The sequence below is a fragment of the Telopea speciosissima genome, chromosome 5 (assembly GCF_018873765.1).
Source record: "Telopea speciosissima isolate NSW1024214 ecotype Mountain lineage chromosome 5, Tspe_v1, whole genome shotgun sequence".
In the NCBI taxonomy this organism is placed as follows: domain Eukaryota; kingdom Viridiplantae; phylum Streptophyta; class Magnoliopsida; order Proteales; family Proteaceae; genus Telopea; species Telopea speciosissima.
The window spans coordinates 28,155,980-28,169,900 of record NC_057920.1 but is presented as its reverse complement, the minus strand read 5'-3'; the positions used below and the strand labels follow the sequence as shown (position 1 = coordinate 28,169,900).

The following is a 13,921-nucleotide window of genomic DNA, read 5'->3' as shown; positions in this document are numbered from 1 at the left end:
AAGATAATATCATCAACATAAATAAATAACCACGGCATGCAATAAAATTCATTATTCTGTATTTTCTTTCTCATTCTTATGCATCTCATGTTGATCTTCTCACTAAAATTTTTATTTACAGTTTCAGAAATTTCTACTAAAAATTTTAGTTACTTATATCTAAAGGGAAAAAAAGAAGAAAATATGCATGGTTGGATGATCCATTCAAACTATTTATCAGTCTAAATGATCTCTTACCTGGGGTCCCATCCAACAGTACTTAACTTGAGAACATGGATGGTCCTTGAGCCCAAACTGATACCAGTCTTGTACCCTCAAAACCAAGATAGAGCCTTAACTTTCAGCTATTATTAGTAAATGTTATGTGTGTCTTGAATTCTTGTACCCGTTGTGAAGTTTGCCCCACTCCGACTATCTTTTTGGTGGCAACACGAATGGGATTTTTATCTGGGGTTTTCGTGTTAATGTTTTTTGGGAGAGTTCTTGCTGCAACTTTTGGTGTTCTGGAGAGATCTCCATTGTACTTTTCTTCCATTATATAGTGAATCATCTTCAGTTTTGCCCGTGGATGTAGCACATCATATTGGTGTATGAATCACATTAAATCTCTATGTCATCTTTGCTTTGTTTTGTTTTCTTCGTGTTTCTTGGTGTTTGCGTTAACAATATAATTCTCTGGTTCTCTGCCATTCTTTGAATTTCAAATTCTTTAAAATATATTATATCAATAACTAAACATAAGAATTTTTTGAAGCATACATGTTTTGACAATCTGAAGGCTGACCAATTAGCCAAAGGACCAAGAAAATTTACAAAGTAATGCTAATGTCATGACTGTTAGTTTCACCCTGTGACTTTGATAGATTGAACCTATTGTGCAAGAAAAGTCTACCTAGATCTGTACCTCTAAGACTTTATTCTGTATCATCACTTTAGTCCGCTTCAACAATCATGAATAACTTTCTGACAAAGACAAGAATTTTATGTTTACGGCCATGTTTGGTATGCATTCTAGGTGGATTTTGCATTCTCAGATGATAGAAACAACTATTTTTATCATCTAAGAATGCAAAATCGACATAGATTCCAAGAATGCATACCAAACGCTGTCTACATGTAAAGGCATCACATTCTTGGAAGATCCATACACTTTTCAGTTTTCATCGGTAGATTGAAGTATGATGGCAGAATAAAGTTCAGTTTTTTTATTTGCCTACACCAACCAATCATCTTAATTAGAACAACCTTTTCCAAAGAAATGGAAGGAAAGGTAAGACAGAAAAGAGATATTCGGTAACTCCCACCATCTGCACAGGGTCATCTACCTCCGCCATGATCACCTTTGAAGGGTCCTTTCTTAAGTTGCATTCTTAAGCTGTTTAATGATTTTTTTTTTGAAAAGAAAGGAGGCTGGAACAGAGAGAGAGAGAGAGTACCATACTTGTCATGGAAGTCTTTTATTGTTTATGGAGACTACAAACAGATATACCACTCAATTCTTTTCTAATCAAGTCTAAGATGTCCATAACCTGCAAAGAAGCAACCCTTATCACTTAAAAAGATATCCTCTGGTGAAATAAAGCAAAAATTCATGACAAGTAATTTTTACATATATGTGTATGTTGGCCTCTGTGTGCATGCTATGAAAGGGGAAGAGAGGGTATTTCATGAATTTATTGTACGGATATGGTGCAAACTGCAAGATGATGACTGAAGCTGCTTTAGGTAAAAATGCTGAGAGAAAATGGTAAAAAAAAAAATTGGCAGTGGAAGCATCTTCTTTATGTCATGATTCTCGTTCTAGTAATGAAGTTGGGTTATTTTAGTGGAAATAAGCCTTGGATTGGGCATCCTATATATTGGGCCTTTGGTTCAATGGATTTTCATTGGGTTTGGTCACTTGGACCTAAAATATGAGTAAGTATAAATACAGGATTAGTTAGGGTTTTAGTAGTTGTTTTCTACTTCATTTCTTATTTATTATTTTATTTTATCTTTAGCTAGAACAGGCCTGATGTTAGCAATCCAGCTTATCTCTATCTCTGGAGTTAGTCTTTTGGTAAAATAGGTTGTTTTTTTTATTATTTTCTTTTCGATAAGGTTGACTGTAATCGATTCTATGCTATCCTACTTGGGTTTGCTCACATTGCAAATAAATGTAAGGACCATAGGCCTATCAGAACAATTTGAAATAATATCAGTTCAGTTTTTCTGAATTGTTGCTATTGTTGATTCAATAATGTTCTTGGTGAGTTTTAAGTGAAGGCTAAGGTGGATTCCTTAGTTGACGAGTGGATTTTTTCATGGGTTTTAGTTGATTCCAAAACCACTGTAGGGATTCCTGCCCTATTATCCCTTTATATTTCTCTCTTTTGTTCAATTCAGTTAAAGTTTTCACACTGCGGCACCTCTGTTTCACTCAATTTTCTAGGGAACACTGTATTCTGTGATCCTATTTATACTAGTCTCTAGCTGTACTTTTTTGTTCGGGATTATTTGGTATCAAAACTTTAACGGGCCTAAAATATAGGTAGGAGGTAAGAATGTGGGAATACTTGGGGTTATAGTAGTTGTTTTCCATTTCATTTCTTATTTATTAGTTTATCTTATCTTTTGCTGGAATAGGCCTGATGTTAGTAGCCCATCTTATCTCTATCTCTAGAGTCAGTCTTTTAGCAAAATAGGTTGCTATTTTTTGTTATTTTCTTTTGGATAAGGTTATTTGTGATCAGTTCTGGTGCTCTCCTACTTGGATTAGCTCACATTATAAATGGATGTAAAGGTCATATGCTTTTTAGATGATTTAAAGTAATATCAATTCATTTTTTCTGAATTTTGCTTCTATGGATTCAATGTTTGTTATCGTGGATTCAGTAGTGTGCTTGGTTTATTCCTAGTGAAGGCTAAGGTCTATTCAATAGTGTAAGAGTGGATTCTCTTCATGGGATTTGGTAGATTTTAACAAGTTAATTCCTGAGTCCTGACCTGTTATTCTTTTTTTTTAATTTTTTATCTATTTTATACAAGTTTACAAGTTAGATTTCTGTCAAATTCTTTACCCTGCAGCACCTCTGTTTCACTCAATTTTCCAGTCTGTTCCCCTATTAAATGATCCTGTTTGTGCTAGTCTTTAGGTTGATGTTTCTGATTGAGGTTAGTTTACATTATTTGGTATCAGAGCAATCAATTCTTAGGCGTGAAGGATTTGAGAGTTGCTGATTTTATTCTTCTTGTTCGAGAGAAGCTAAAACTTTATTTCAAAATGAAAGTTAATCGTGTGGTGGTGATTTTACATCACTTCAAAACTCGAGGACAAGGTTTTTTTTTTCAACAAGGGGAATTGATGCAGATAAATCACAGATGTGGGGCTTATTTTAGTGGAAATAAGCCTTGGGTTGGGTTACATATGTATTGGGATTTTAATTCAATGGATTTTCATTGTATTTGACCACTTTAATGGGACTAAAATATGGGCAAGAGATAGGAATATGAGACTAGTTGGGGTTTTAGTATTTGTTTTTCTATTTCACTTCTTATTTATTATTTTATCTTGTATTTAGCTGGAAAATGTCTAATGTTAACAATCCAACTTATCTCTTATCTCTATCTAGTCAGTCTTATAGTTAAAGAGGTTTTTGTTTTGTATTATTTTCTTTTGGATAAAAGTTATTTGTAATTAGTTCTGCTGCTATCCTGGGTTTTCGCATATTATAAATAGATGTAAAGGCCATAGACTTCTCAGAATAATTTGAAGTACTATAAGTTCAATATTTCCGAAGCTTTTCTGCTGTGGATTTAGTAATTGCTGCTATGGATTCAATATTGTGCTTGGCAGATTCCTCCAAGCGAAGGCTAAGGTGGATTCTATAGTGGAAGTAATGCAATCAGAAAATTCAGATTATAGATCTCAGATGCAAGCAGGCCCAATAATCAAATCTATTAGATCTGAGATAAACAAAGCAATTGTGTTGTTAAGGAAAGAAATCAGATCGATGTAAGGGAAGGGAAGAGAGATGAGATCGATCTTCTAGGGAGGAAGAAAAGAGAAGAAGAGAAGACCTTCATATTCTTAAAATAAACTCATATTCTTTACTCAAATCATCTCTAATTGATAGGGATTTGACCTTCTAAAATTCCTAATTTTACTGGTAAAAAGACTCCTAATTACGCTCACACACTCAATAAAGTAAATAAACTTAAAACAGAACTCTATTTACCTATTAAGTATTCTAATCTAACTCAAACACTTAACTACTAATCCTGTGTAATAACTTGTACCCCACTTTATGATTTTATAAATTTGTCCCATCACATCAATTAACCCAAAAATAAAAAGCCCAAGGTCCATAGAACTCAACCATGTGCCAAAATATAGTTTTCTGAAGCCTGAATGACCCAATTGGACAATTTTAACTGCATCAGAAGAGTGGACTTAGTGTTTTGGTGGATTCCAAAATCACTGCAGGTCCCTCTTATCCCTTATACCTTATATCTATTTTTTTTTTCAAGTTCACAAGTCAGATTCTGTCAAATTCTTCAACCAACGGCAGCTCTGTTTCACTCAAGTTTCTGGTTTGTTCCCCTGTTTTGCAATCCTGTTTGTACTAGCTTCTAGCTCAGTTTTCTGGTTCGGGATAATTACATTAACAGATTGAGGAAGGAAAAGGTGTAGTCAACTCAGATGCTAAGATTGTAATAGAAGAGAGATGATTGATTCAATAAAAGATTTTACTTTGTTTCTAACGGTTAGATGGAGTGGAGGCATATTTTTGTTTTAGATAGGTTCATTTACACAACAAGGCAAAGAGTCAGTCAATATGCTATCTTCCACATCTATAAAAGTACAACTATAGTATATCTATTTTTTTTAGTTTCAGTAACCAAAACAGTATATCTAATGACGCTGAGTGTTTTCCAGGATGAAATTTAACATTTTATTAATTGGTAATAACTAAATAGTATTTATGTCTCTTTCTAGTTTTCATCATACTAATGTAAGGCCTAGCAAGTTGCAACAAGTGTTGGATTTTGCAAACTGGTACTTGTTTTCAATTCTTGATAGCTAAACTGGTACCATACTTGCTACCTAGAACATACACTTGAAAGCTCACCTAGTTCCTCCATAGTTTTAATTGCACATCTTATTACTACAGTACAGAGAACTTCCTGAAATGTGTTGCTCTCATCTCTGAAGTTTATATGTTATTGGTAATTATAAGATGATTCTAACAGTCTGTAAAAGTAAGTACTAAATATAAACAAGTAAACATACAAACAACAGAACATAAGTAGATAAGCCCACACATTTAGATAAAGAAAGTTCCCAAAGACTGGAATAAATCTCACCCCAAAACAATGCTGCAAAACAGGTGAATAGTGATTTACTGTTATGTATATCTTCTCAAGAAGGCTCAGAAGTGTATCTACTTCATCACCAAGAAGATCAACCTGTATTTGAACATGCACACAACACCCAGACTTTCAGTGTTGAGAAGTTTACAAAACCAAGCAAAATTAGGAATAACAATATAATTCAGGCAAGGAAATGGAAGCCTAAATGGAGTAAGAAAATTAAAAAATTACTTGTTGTAATATGGGTACAAGGATATAATTGTCAATAGGAGTATTTTGGTCTTGCACTCATTCTAGAATTTTCTATTCTTCATTATAAATAAAGCTGGCCTGTGTCTCATTTACACAAGTCATTCTCCCATTTTCTAAGATTTCATCAGTACTGTAGTGTAGTGAATTAGTCAATGATTTTTACCCAAAAAAAAAAGAAGAGAATTAGTCAATGATTCCCTTCAAACAGAGGCTTAGAATGCAACAGCTTAGAAGCTTAGTATCTGGATTATATTACCAATAGATAAGAAATAATTGCAGTTCAATCACCTCAGCTTCAGCCTTCTGAAGGTCAAAACATCTCCTTGTAAAAGCTTTCCTATAAAGCAACTCCTTTTTCTGTAGTGAGGCCACATGCTCAACAAGTATATCTAATTGATATTGCAGTTCCTCCAATCTGAAATTGGTTTAACATAAGAATCATGATATTCCAATTCTGTAGTTTGATTTTCAATTGAAAAGAACAATAATATGCAGTCAAAATCAACAAAACAGCATAAAAGACAAACACTTACATGTGACCTTCAATAATAACAACAGAAGGGGTGTTCATGCAAATTAAAAAGCTCTTTTTTTTTTTTTTTTTTTTGCAACAAATTAATACTTTGTGATTGGGCTCAGATATTGCATGGTAAAATCTTGCAACTACACCTAAATGTTGACTGTTATCAGACCAAGTGATGCATAAAACAAAAGTTCCCACTTCACAGAACACACAATTCTTCATGGGTAGGACTCCAAATGTCATTGTTCAAAGAGGAGATGAAAAATTACTGCTACCTTAAATGAATTTTAGAAAAATGCTTATCCTTATTACAGTTATAAGGAATAATAACATAACCTGCCAATTTCAGGTGATGTGCTCAAAAGAGTGGGCAAGGGACAGATACGAATTGGAGTCACGGTGTAAAGCATTGATAAGTAAGTGAATCTGGGGCTACGCTAAAATTGTTGTTATTCTCATGAATTTCTTTGAGCAGAAAATTCTAGGATTATCTTTTCTCTGAGGTCATTGTACAGTTAAGTAGTACTACCGGTGGTAGTGATTGAAGCCGGTAAGGGATACATGAAGAGGGTATATGTTGTTATACTATAAGAATCATTTCATGGAAACTCATAAACTTTCTCTTGCACAAAAACAATGTTTTACAGTTTATTTGCATCTAAGAGAGAGTGCTTTGCATCAGTTTCCATAAAGCAATAAAACAAGTTTTGTCCAGCATTTAAATTGAAGATCATCAGAAAAGAAGCTATTCAATTCATGGCAATATTATTGATCTTATAGAATCCATGACGTAACTAGTGTTAGAAAGATGACACAATAAGTATAACTCAGAAGAAAGATGAGTAAAATAAGATGCACTCAGTTGCCACTTCAACAAAAATTATCACACTTTTTAATTCCCACAGCAGTTCATGGTGGTTCAAGATGAAATCATCTCAAGACCCAAGTCATTCTGGTTTTAAATTAAAATAGGAGGGAAAAAAAAGGAGAAGGAAAGCAAAGCATTTGACGACGCTTCAAAATGAAGTCATCTTGAGACTGAAGTCATACTATTTTTAGTTAAAAGAAAAAAAAGAAAAAGGAAGAAAAGAAATCATCTTAGTGTTTTCAAGAAATCATAGAAATTTTAATAATTACCACACTCAAGGCAAGTCCATTGGTGAATGTTATATGCACTCCGATATGGTTAACCATTAATCATATGAATCAAACGAGTTTTTTCGTGGAACAATGGGGGGGGGGGGGATAGAAGATGGAAACCTGATCTACAACTACAAGCAATGGCTTAACAAAATCTACCGAGAAGTATTGAAAAAGTGTAACATTGTTACATTGGGCTCGTGATGAGGTTCTAAAATTGGTGAAAAGGAGGAACATGAAATACTAGCCGGCCACTTTATATAATAACTTGCAAGCACATGGTAATTGAGTTGGGACTCGAAAGAGAATTCAATTACTTACAATTGAACTGTTCAATCATTGTGGATTGGCAGATCCGCAATGATGGAACCATTAGATCAGTCATATGATGGCTAGCCAACCACCATACATAAACTGATACATATCCTCTTACAGAGAGAACTATTATGATGGCAGAAAAAAAGGATGAGTGAAAATACACATTGGCAAAATTCAAATAGAACTGAGGAATTAGGAAGAACATCTGTAAGGAAATAATACCTCAAAGTATTTCGTTTAAATTTTTCATTCATCATGTGTTCGATATCCCCATATTCTTTCAAAATTTTCATTACAATCGCTTGCAACTCTTCTTTCCTTTTTGGTAAGCCAAAGGAGTTCTCTCCATCTTGTGTAATTTCTTTTATTGGAGTAATTTGATTGTCAACCTGTTCTAAATCTTCAACTGCAAAGCCTAATGCGGTTCCCATTTCCCTCAACTGAGCCTTATTTATAATTATTTGTCGCCAAGTCTTCTTTAGATTATTACTTGCTGAAGCTAGAACATTGTCATTTTCAAACAACATCCCTTCAGTCTGAATGTTCCTTTCATCTAACTCTTTGTGTTCCGGAGAGACAAGGTCAAGATGCAGATTTTGTTTCACCAAATCAGTGATCTCACTTACAGTCATTTTGTCCTTCACATCAAAACATCTGGACAGAGAACCCAATTTGTGTATCAAGTTCTCATTTTCCTTCTGTTTAGAACTTTGAAACTCATGGATGAATGGTAATTCTTCCATATAATTGTCCATATTCCTGGTGTCTTGACATTCTGTTAGGTAAATCTTAACATCTTTGACTGCCCCATTGATGGCAATCCCATTTATCTCATCCTTGATGAGATTCTCAATTATATAACTTTCTATCTCCATATTCCATTCCAGTACCATTGTCCTGAATAAAACGGATAATATGTCCTCCCTAACAAGGCATTCTAAACATTGAAAAAACATGTTACGAGATGATGAATCTTCTGGAAAGAAGTTATTTCTTAGAGCATTTTGACATTCCTTTACTTTGATATGAGCAGAGATGGCAGTATCTTTGACAAGCTCACTAGGCTCGATATGATGTATCTCTCCTCTGGTGTGGCTAACAACATTATAATTTTCAATTAAACTGTTCCATTCTCTAATCATTTCTTGTAGGAAAAGTGCCAACACATCCTCACTTATTAGGGTTTCAATGTTTTGGAGCATATCATTAGTTCGAAGTGAGTCTTCCTGAAAATTTCTTTCACTTCCGTTTTCTCGACATACTATTAAGTTGGAACCTTGAGTGCACTCACTTTCTTTCACTAACTCATTCAAAATAGTGAGATATATGTCTTCTCTGATATGGCTCTCAATGTTATAATTTTCTATATCCCTGTTCAATTCCTTGACCATTTCCCTTAAGAAAACTGCATGCACATCCACCCTTATTAGTTCCCCTAAATTTTGATTCAACAGGTTTCTAGACGGCAATTCTTTCAGAAGGTTGTCTTTTCCCCAGTTCTCTTGATATTCTGTTGAGGTGAAACTAAGGGTGCTACGAATATCTTTCACACCCTCACTCGACACTGTTTGATATAGCTCTTCTCTGATGCAGCTTTCCATGGAATAAGTTGTTATGGCTTTGTTCCATTCTTTAACCATTTCCTGTAAGTAAACAGCTAAAACACCATCCGTTATTATACCATCCATATTTTGAACCAAATTGTCGGCAGATAAGGAGTCTTCAGGAGAGAGGACTTCAGTTCTTGCTTCCTGCCATTCATTTCCGATGTGGCCCTCAGTGTCATAACTTTCTATTGCCTTATTCCATTCTTTCACAATTTCCTGCAAGTAAATCATTAACACATCCTCCCTCACCAGATCCTCTAATTGTTCATTCATATTGTCGGTAGAAGAGAAATCTTCCAGAACCACGCATTCAGTCCTTGCTTCCAGACATTCTTTTGAGGTTAAGCAGTCCCTGCAGCAAAAATCCCTGACTACCTCGCTGAAAACAATTTGATATATCTCTTCCTTAATTTGGCTTTCAAACTTATAGCTTTCGACATCGTTGTTCCATTCATCCACCATTTTCCTGAAGAAATCTTTAAAGACATCCTCCTTTATTAGGCTTTCTGTGTCAAAATTATTATATAACTCAAGGTGATCCTTCACTTCCTTCCTTAGAAAAATAACATAAATATCTTCAGCTATCATGGTTTGGAAACTTGAATCTTCTCTTTCTTGTTTTAGTTGCTTTATTACCTCTCTCATGTCTGAATCAACTGAACAAAAATGTGGTTCTCTGTCCACTTTCTCAGGAACCTTTGACATATCATGAATGGCTGCTGTTTTGTCGCTTGCTAACCCATATTGTGATAAACTCTTAGAAGGCAAAATTTTGTCCTCACTAATACATTCGTAGTCATCATACTTTGCATCCAGATTGTCACTCCCTTTGATAGTATTGTCTAGTCTCACAATAATATCAAGGATCCTTTTCTTGAGACTATCAGAATCCTTATCCTTTCTCGAGCTTGAAGATCCCTTTTCTCTTAGAATTTCTCCCTTCAGCCAATTCAGCTCTTCATTTTTTTGCCTTATGATAGACTCATGATTTCTTACAATCTTAGAGACGAAGTTACAACTGCCACCTGCTTGATCATCTTTAAGTGGCTCTTCCATATGCTCTAGTTTATCAACCTTCACAGAGGCTCCGTTGGACATGTCACATCTGCCCACAGCAGAACCACAATCACCTTCAGAAACACTGCTCTCTCTCGAATGATTTGTAGATTGAACTGTAACCTTGTATCCTGCATCTGATTGAGATGGAACAGTGGCTGAGTCACGGTCTTTTACCGGAATCACTGTTTGACTAACCAATAGTTCAAGTTCCTGACGCAGTTCTGTCATCTCATCCATCAAATTTGACCAACTAGCACCCAGCAAGCCTAGAGTAACTTTCTTTCTCCCCTCACTTACTTTTGATTCAAAATTCTTTTGGATATCACTTAGGAAACCCCTACACACAATTGCAGATATGTCTTTCTCAATGTTACACCTCCATTGCTGTTCAATTGGCCCCACCTCTGACAAGGAAATGGCATTGTCCATCATCCCAAAAGCAAGATCTAGTGTCTCTTTTAGGATGTCTATGTCTGAACCCATCTTTTCAAATCCTGTGTTCAGTTCTGGCCTTGAAGAAAAATTCAATGGCTCAATTTCACAACTTTTATTATTCTCATAAAACTCATAAAACTCAACTGTCTTTCTACAAATCTGCCAATTTCTTTTCTCCCCCATCAATTCTTCATCAGGTTCAGAATTGAAAGCACCCGAATGGTGGTGGTTAATTTTTCTCATACCCCTCGTTAAATTTATCTGTTCATCCTTGAGTGTCTGTTTAATATTCCAGAACTTCTGATCAACAGTGTTCCTCAATTCACTAAACTCACCATCTACACCCTTATCCCAATCGACCCAACTGCTCTCTGCTCCCTCACTTTTAGTTCTTTTAGGCTTAGGGTTTGAATGCAATGATTTGAGCTCCCTATCTTTCATTTCCAGAGCTTGTCTAAGCTTCAATTCATTTTCCAATCTCTCATTCAACTCTCGATCCTTCTCTGAGATAGCAACCTCAGTTTCCTCCAGCCGTCTCTGAATCCGATCTCTGGTTTCTGTTAAATCTGACACCAACCTCTCACGTTCAGGTTTGTTCTCAACAATGTAGCTGTCTATCTCTTCCTGCAAAAACTTTAAACACCATTCCAGTTGCAATATTGCCAATTCATAGAACCTTGACTTCTCATTCAATCTCTCTATGTTCCCTTCCTTAGAACACACTTTATCAAATCTTTCTTCCATGGCAGAATTCACAATCCCAATCATTACCGAATCTGCTACCATTCCTGATGACCTCAATCTACAACCTAGGCCATCGAAAAATTCATCCATTTTCCACACTCAACCAACGAACAGACAAGTGTAGATATATAAATTATGATTCTTCTTTGTCCTTCTCTCTTCAACCCAGTAACAGAATCAATGTAAAGAAGAAAATAAATAAGATATCAGACAAGAAAAACCCAATTACTAATGGAAAGTAATGGAATATTTTCTATAGATTTTGTCAATTATTCTATCAGAATAATGCTCCATCACCATTATCACCACATTTTGCTGACAAAATAGATTCTATAGAAGAAAGGTATAAAAATATCTACCCAGTCCAAAGAATACAGAAACGAATTCTCAAATCCAACTGATATGATGTTCACACAGATAAACAAAATATGTCATTTCTACCAGAAGAATTCATCAGAAAAAGCCCAAAAAAAAAAAAAAGGAAATGTATCAATAAAGTCTCCACGAATCATCTAAATTACTCCTACCAAGTAAGTCCGATGAACCCTACAATCTAAAGTCTAAATAACTGCCATAACATAAGTTTATCAAATGAGAACAGAGTTACCTATTCCATTCTCTACTTTTTTTGGTATAATTTGGAAATTCTAGATTTAAAACTGACCTTTTCTCCCAATGTACAGTGTCCACACGTCCTTATACCCTCTCTCTCTCTCTCTCTCTCTATTTTTGAGAGTTTCAGCTATGGGTGTTAATTTTCAACCAAAAAAAAAAAACAAAAAAAAACTATGGGTTTTAATTCTTTCAATATATATATATTTCTATAGCTTTTAATATTTAATTTTTAGGAAAAAAAAATCTCCGGACTCCGGAGTGTGGCCTCCATGAGCATTCTCATGAGTCTATCTGTCTCCTCCCCATGTGAAAAAACACCTCTGCCCCCTTGTTTTGAGGAGAGAGATAGATACATAGGAGTGCTAGTGTAGGCCACACTCTCGGATAGAAAACTGTTTCCGTTAAATTTTTTTTTATTCTATAAATTTATAGTTTTTTATATTTATTATATTTAATTTTTTATTTTAAATTAATTGTTAATTGATTAATTGAATTAATATCTTCATTATTCTAATTTAGAATAAAGGGGAATTACCTAGATCTACCAAATAATAAAAAGATTTACAAAATTAGTAGATATAAAATATGTATTACCATTATAAGTTACAATGTTAAAAAGATTTACCAAATCCCCATATGAGTAAGAAAAGTTAAACGAACAATCTAAAATACCCCCTACATCCTTTTATCTTTCCTCCACAACCACTCCCACCTCCTTGCAACCCCGCCTCGCACCACCACCTCCAACACTACTGCCGCCAGCACCACCCACCCCTCTCTCACTCTCTAAAAATCCACTCCACCATGAGTCCGAATCAAGCATCCAAAGAGAAAGAACAATAGCTATCAACAAATTACCAACACACCCAACACAGAATACCAGAGATTCTTACCTATTGGCTATTTCTGATTTTTCTCGGCCAGGAGAAAGAGGGTTTGGTAGAGCGCAACTGGAGATGATTTAAAATATTAATAGAATTTTGCTTCGGTGGTTAAATTTTATAAACCTTATTTTTGAGTAGATTAAATTAAATTCATGAAAAATTTCACTCGTTCCACATCAACGTTGCTCGTGTTGAATTCTTAACTGTCAAACCTTGTCGATGCTGTATGGCTCCCACACTTCAAATTGCCTTGGGTGGAAAACCAGAACTTTATTAATCTCAAATAGAAAGCTTAGTGTTTACTTCAAACCGATTTCCCAAAAACCATATTTCACAACCCAATAAATTTTTAACACCCATTTCCCAAAAACCAAAAAGTTGCAATTTTTTTTATTGTAAATAGAATCCAAACGGTAAGAGAGTCTCTATAACCAAAATCGCCAAATATAATGGCGGAAGACAGAGAGATTTTTGTAGTTTCTTAATTTATTCTATGTTTTATTTTCCGTTTTATTGAACGATTTATTAAGGAAGGGGAGCATGTGTTGGTCAAACAAAGGTCCAAGGATCAAACCATGGCTCCCTAGGGAAACCAATATATTACAACATTAGGGTTTTGCACGCCCTGGGTTATCCCATGGTGTCCCATGGGTGCCCCATTAAATTTTAGGGTTTTCTATGGTCGCCCATGGGAACCCTGGTGCATCCTTATTAGGGTTTCTCCTTCCCTATTGCGTCCCATAAAATTAATTATCACAATAGGGACGGAGAAATTCATCTCTAGTCCATCACATGGCAAGAAAGATCCATCCCATACTCGAATGCGCAGCGGAAATTAATCGATTCGAGTTTCTTTCGCATCCCATAAATATTAATAATCAATAAACTGAAGGAATTAATAAAGAACTACAGACCTGGTGAGCCTCAAGTGTTGCTCCTCCAATAGACAGTGGTTCTTCCTCCAGTGAGCGCTCTAAGAAAATAGATCTGAA

General features: G+C 35.0%; 1 protein-coding gene across 1 annotated transcript; it reads right to left on the bottom strand.

Moving 5' to 3' along the window:
- Window positions 1–1,398: 1,398 nt before the first annotated feature.
- Window positions 1,399–11,619, bottom strand: LOC122660956. The gene is made up of 4 exons (XM_043856220.1): window positions 7,808–11,619; window positions 5,893–6,019; window positions 5,347–5,448; window positions 1,399–1,529 (listed from the first exon to the last, which is right to left on the bottom strand). Exons 1-4 carry the CDS (start codon window positions 11,518–11,520, stop codon window positions 1,458–1,460), a joined length of 4,014 nt encoding a protein of 1,337 aa, XP_043712155.1. The 5' UTR covers window positions 11,521–11,619; the 3' UTR covers window positions 1,399–1,457.
- Window positions 11,620–13,921: the final 2,302 nt, after the last annotated feature.

What these genes read in the sequence shown, in the direction of transcription:
- LOC122660956 (XM_043856220.1), bottom strand. Translation starts at nt 11,520, where the DNA reads ATGGATGAATTTTTCGATGGCCTAGGTTGTAGATTGAGGTCATCAGGA. An exon ending in TTCAGAAGGCTGAAGCTGAG is followed by an intron (nt 5,449 to 5,892) that starts GTGATTGAACTG and finishes GTTCAAATACAG; the next exon opens with GTTGATCTTCTTGGTGATGA. An exon ending in TTTTGCAGCATTGTTTTGGG is followed by an intron (nt 1,530 to 5,346) that starts GTGAGATTTATT and finishes GCTTCTTTGCAG; the next exon opens with GTTATGGACATCTTAGACTT.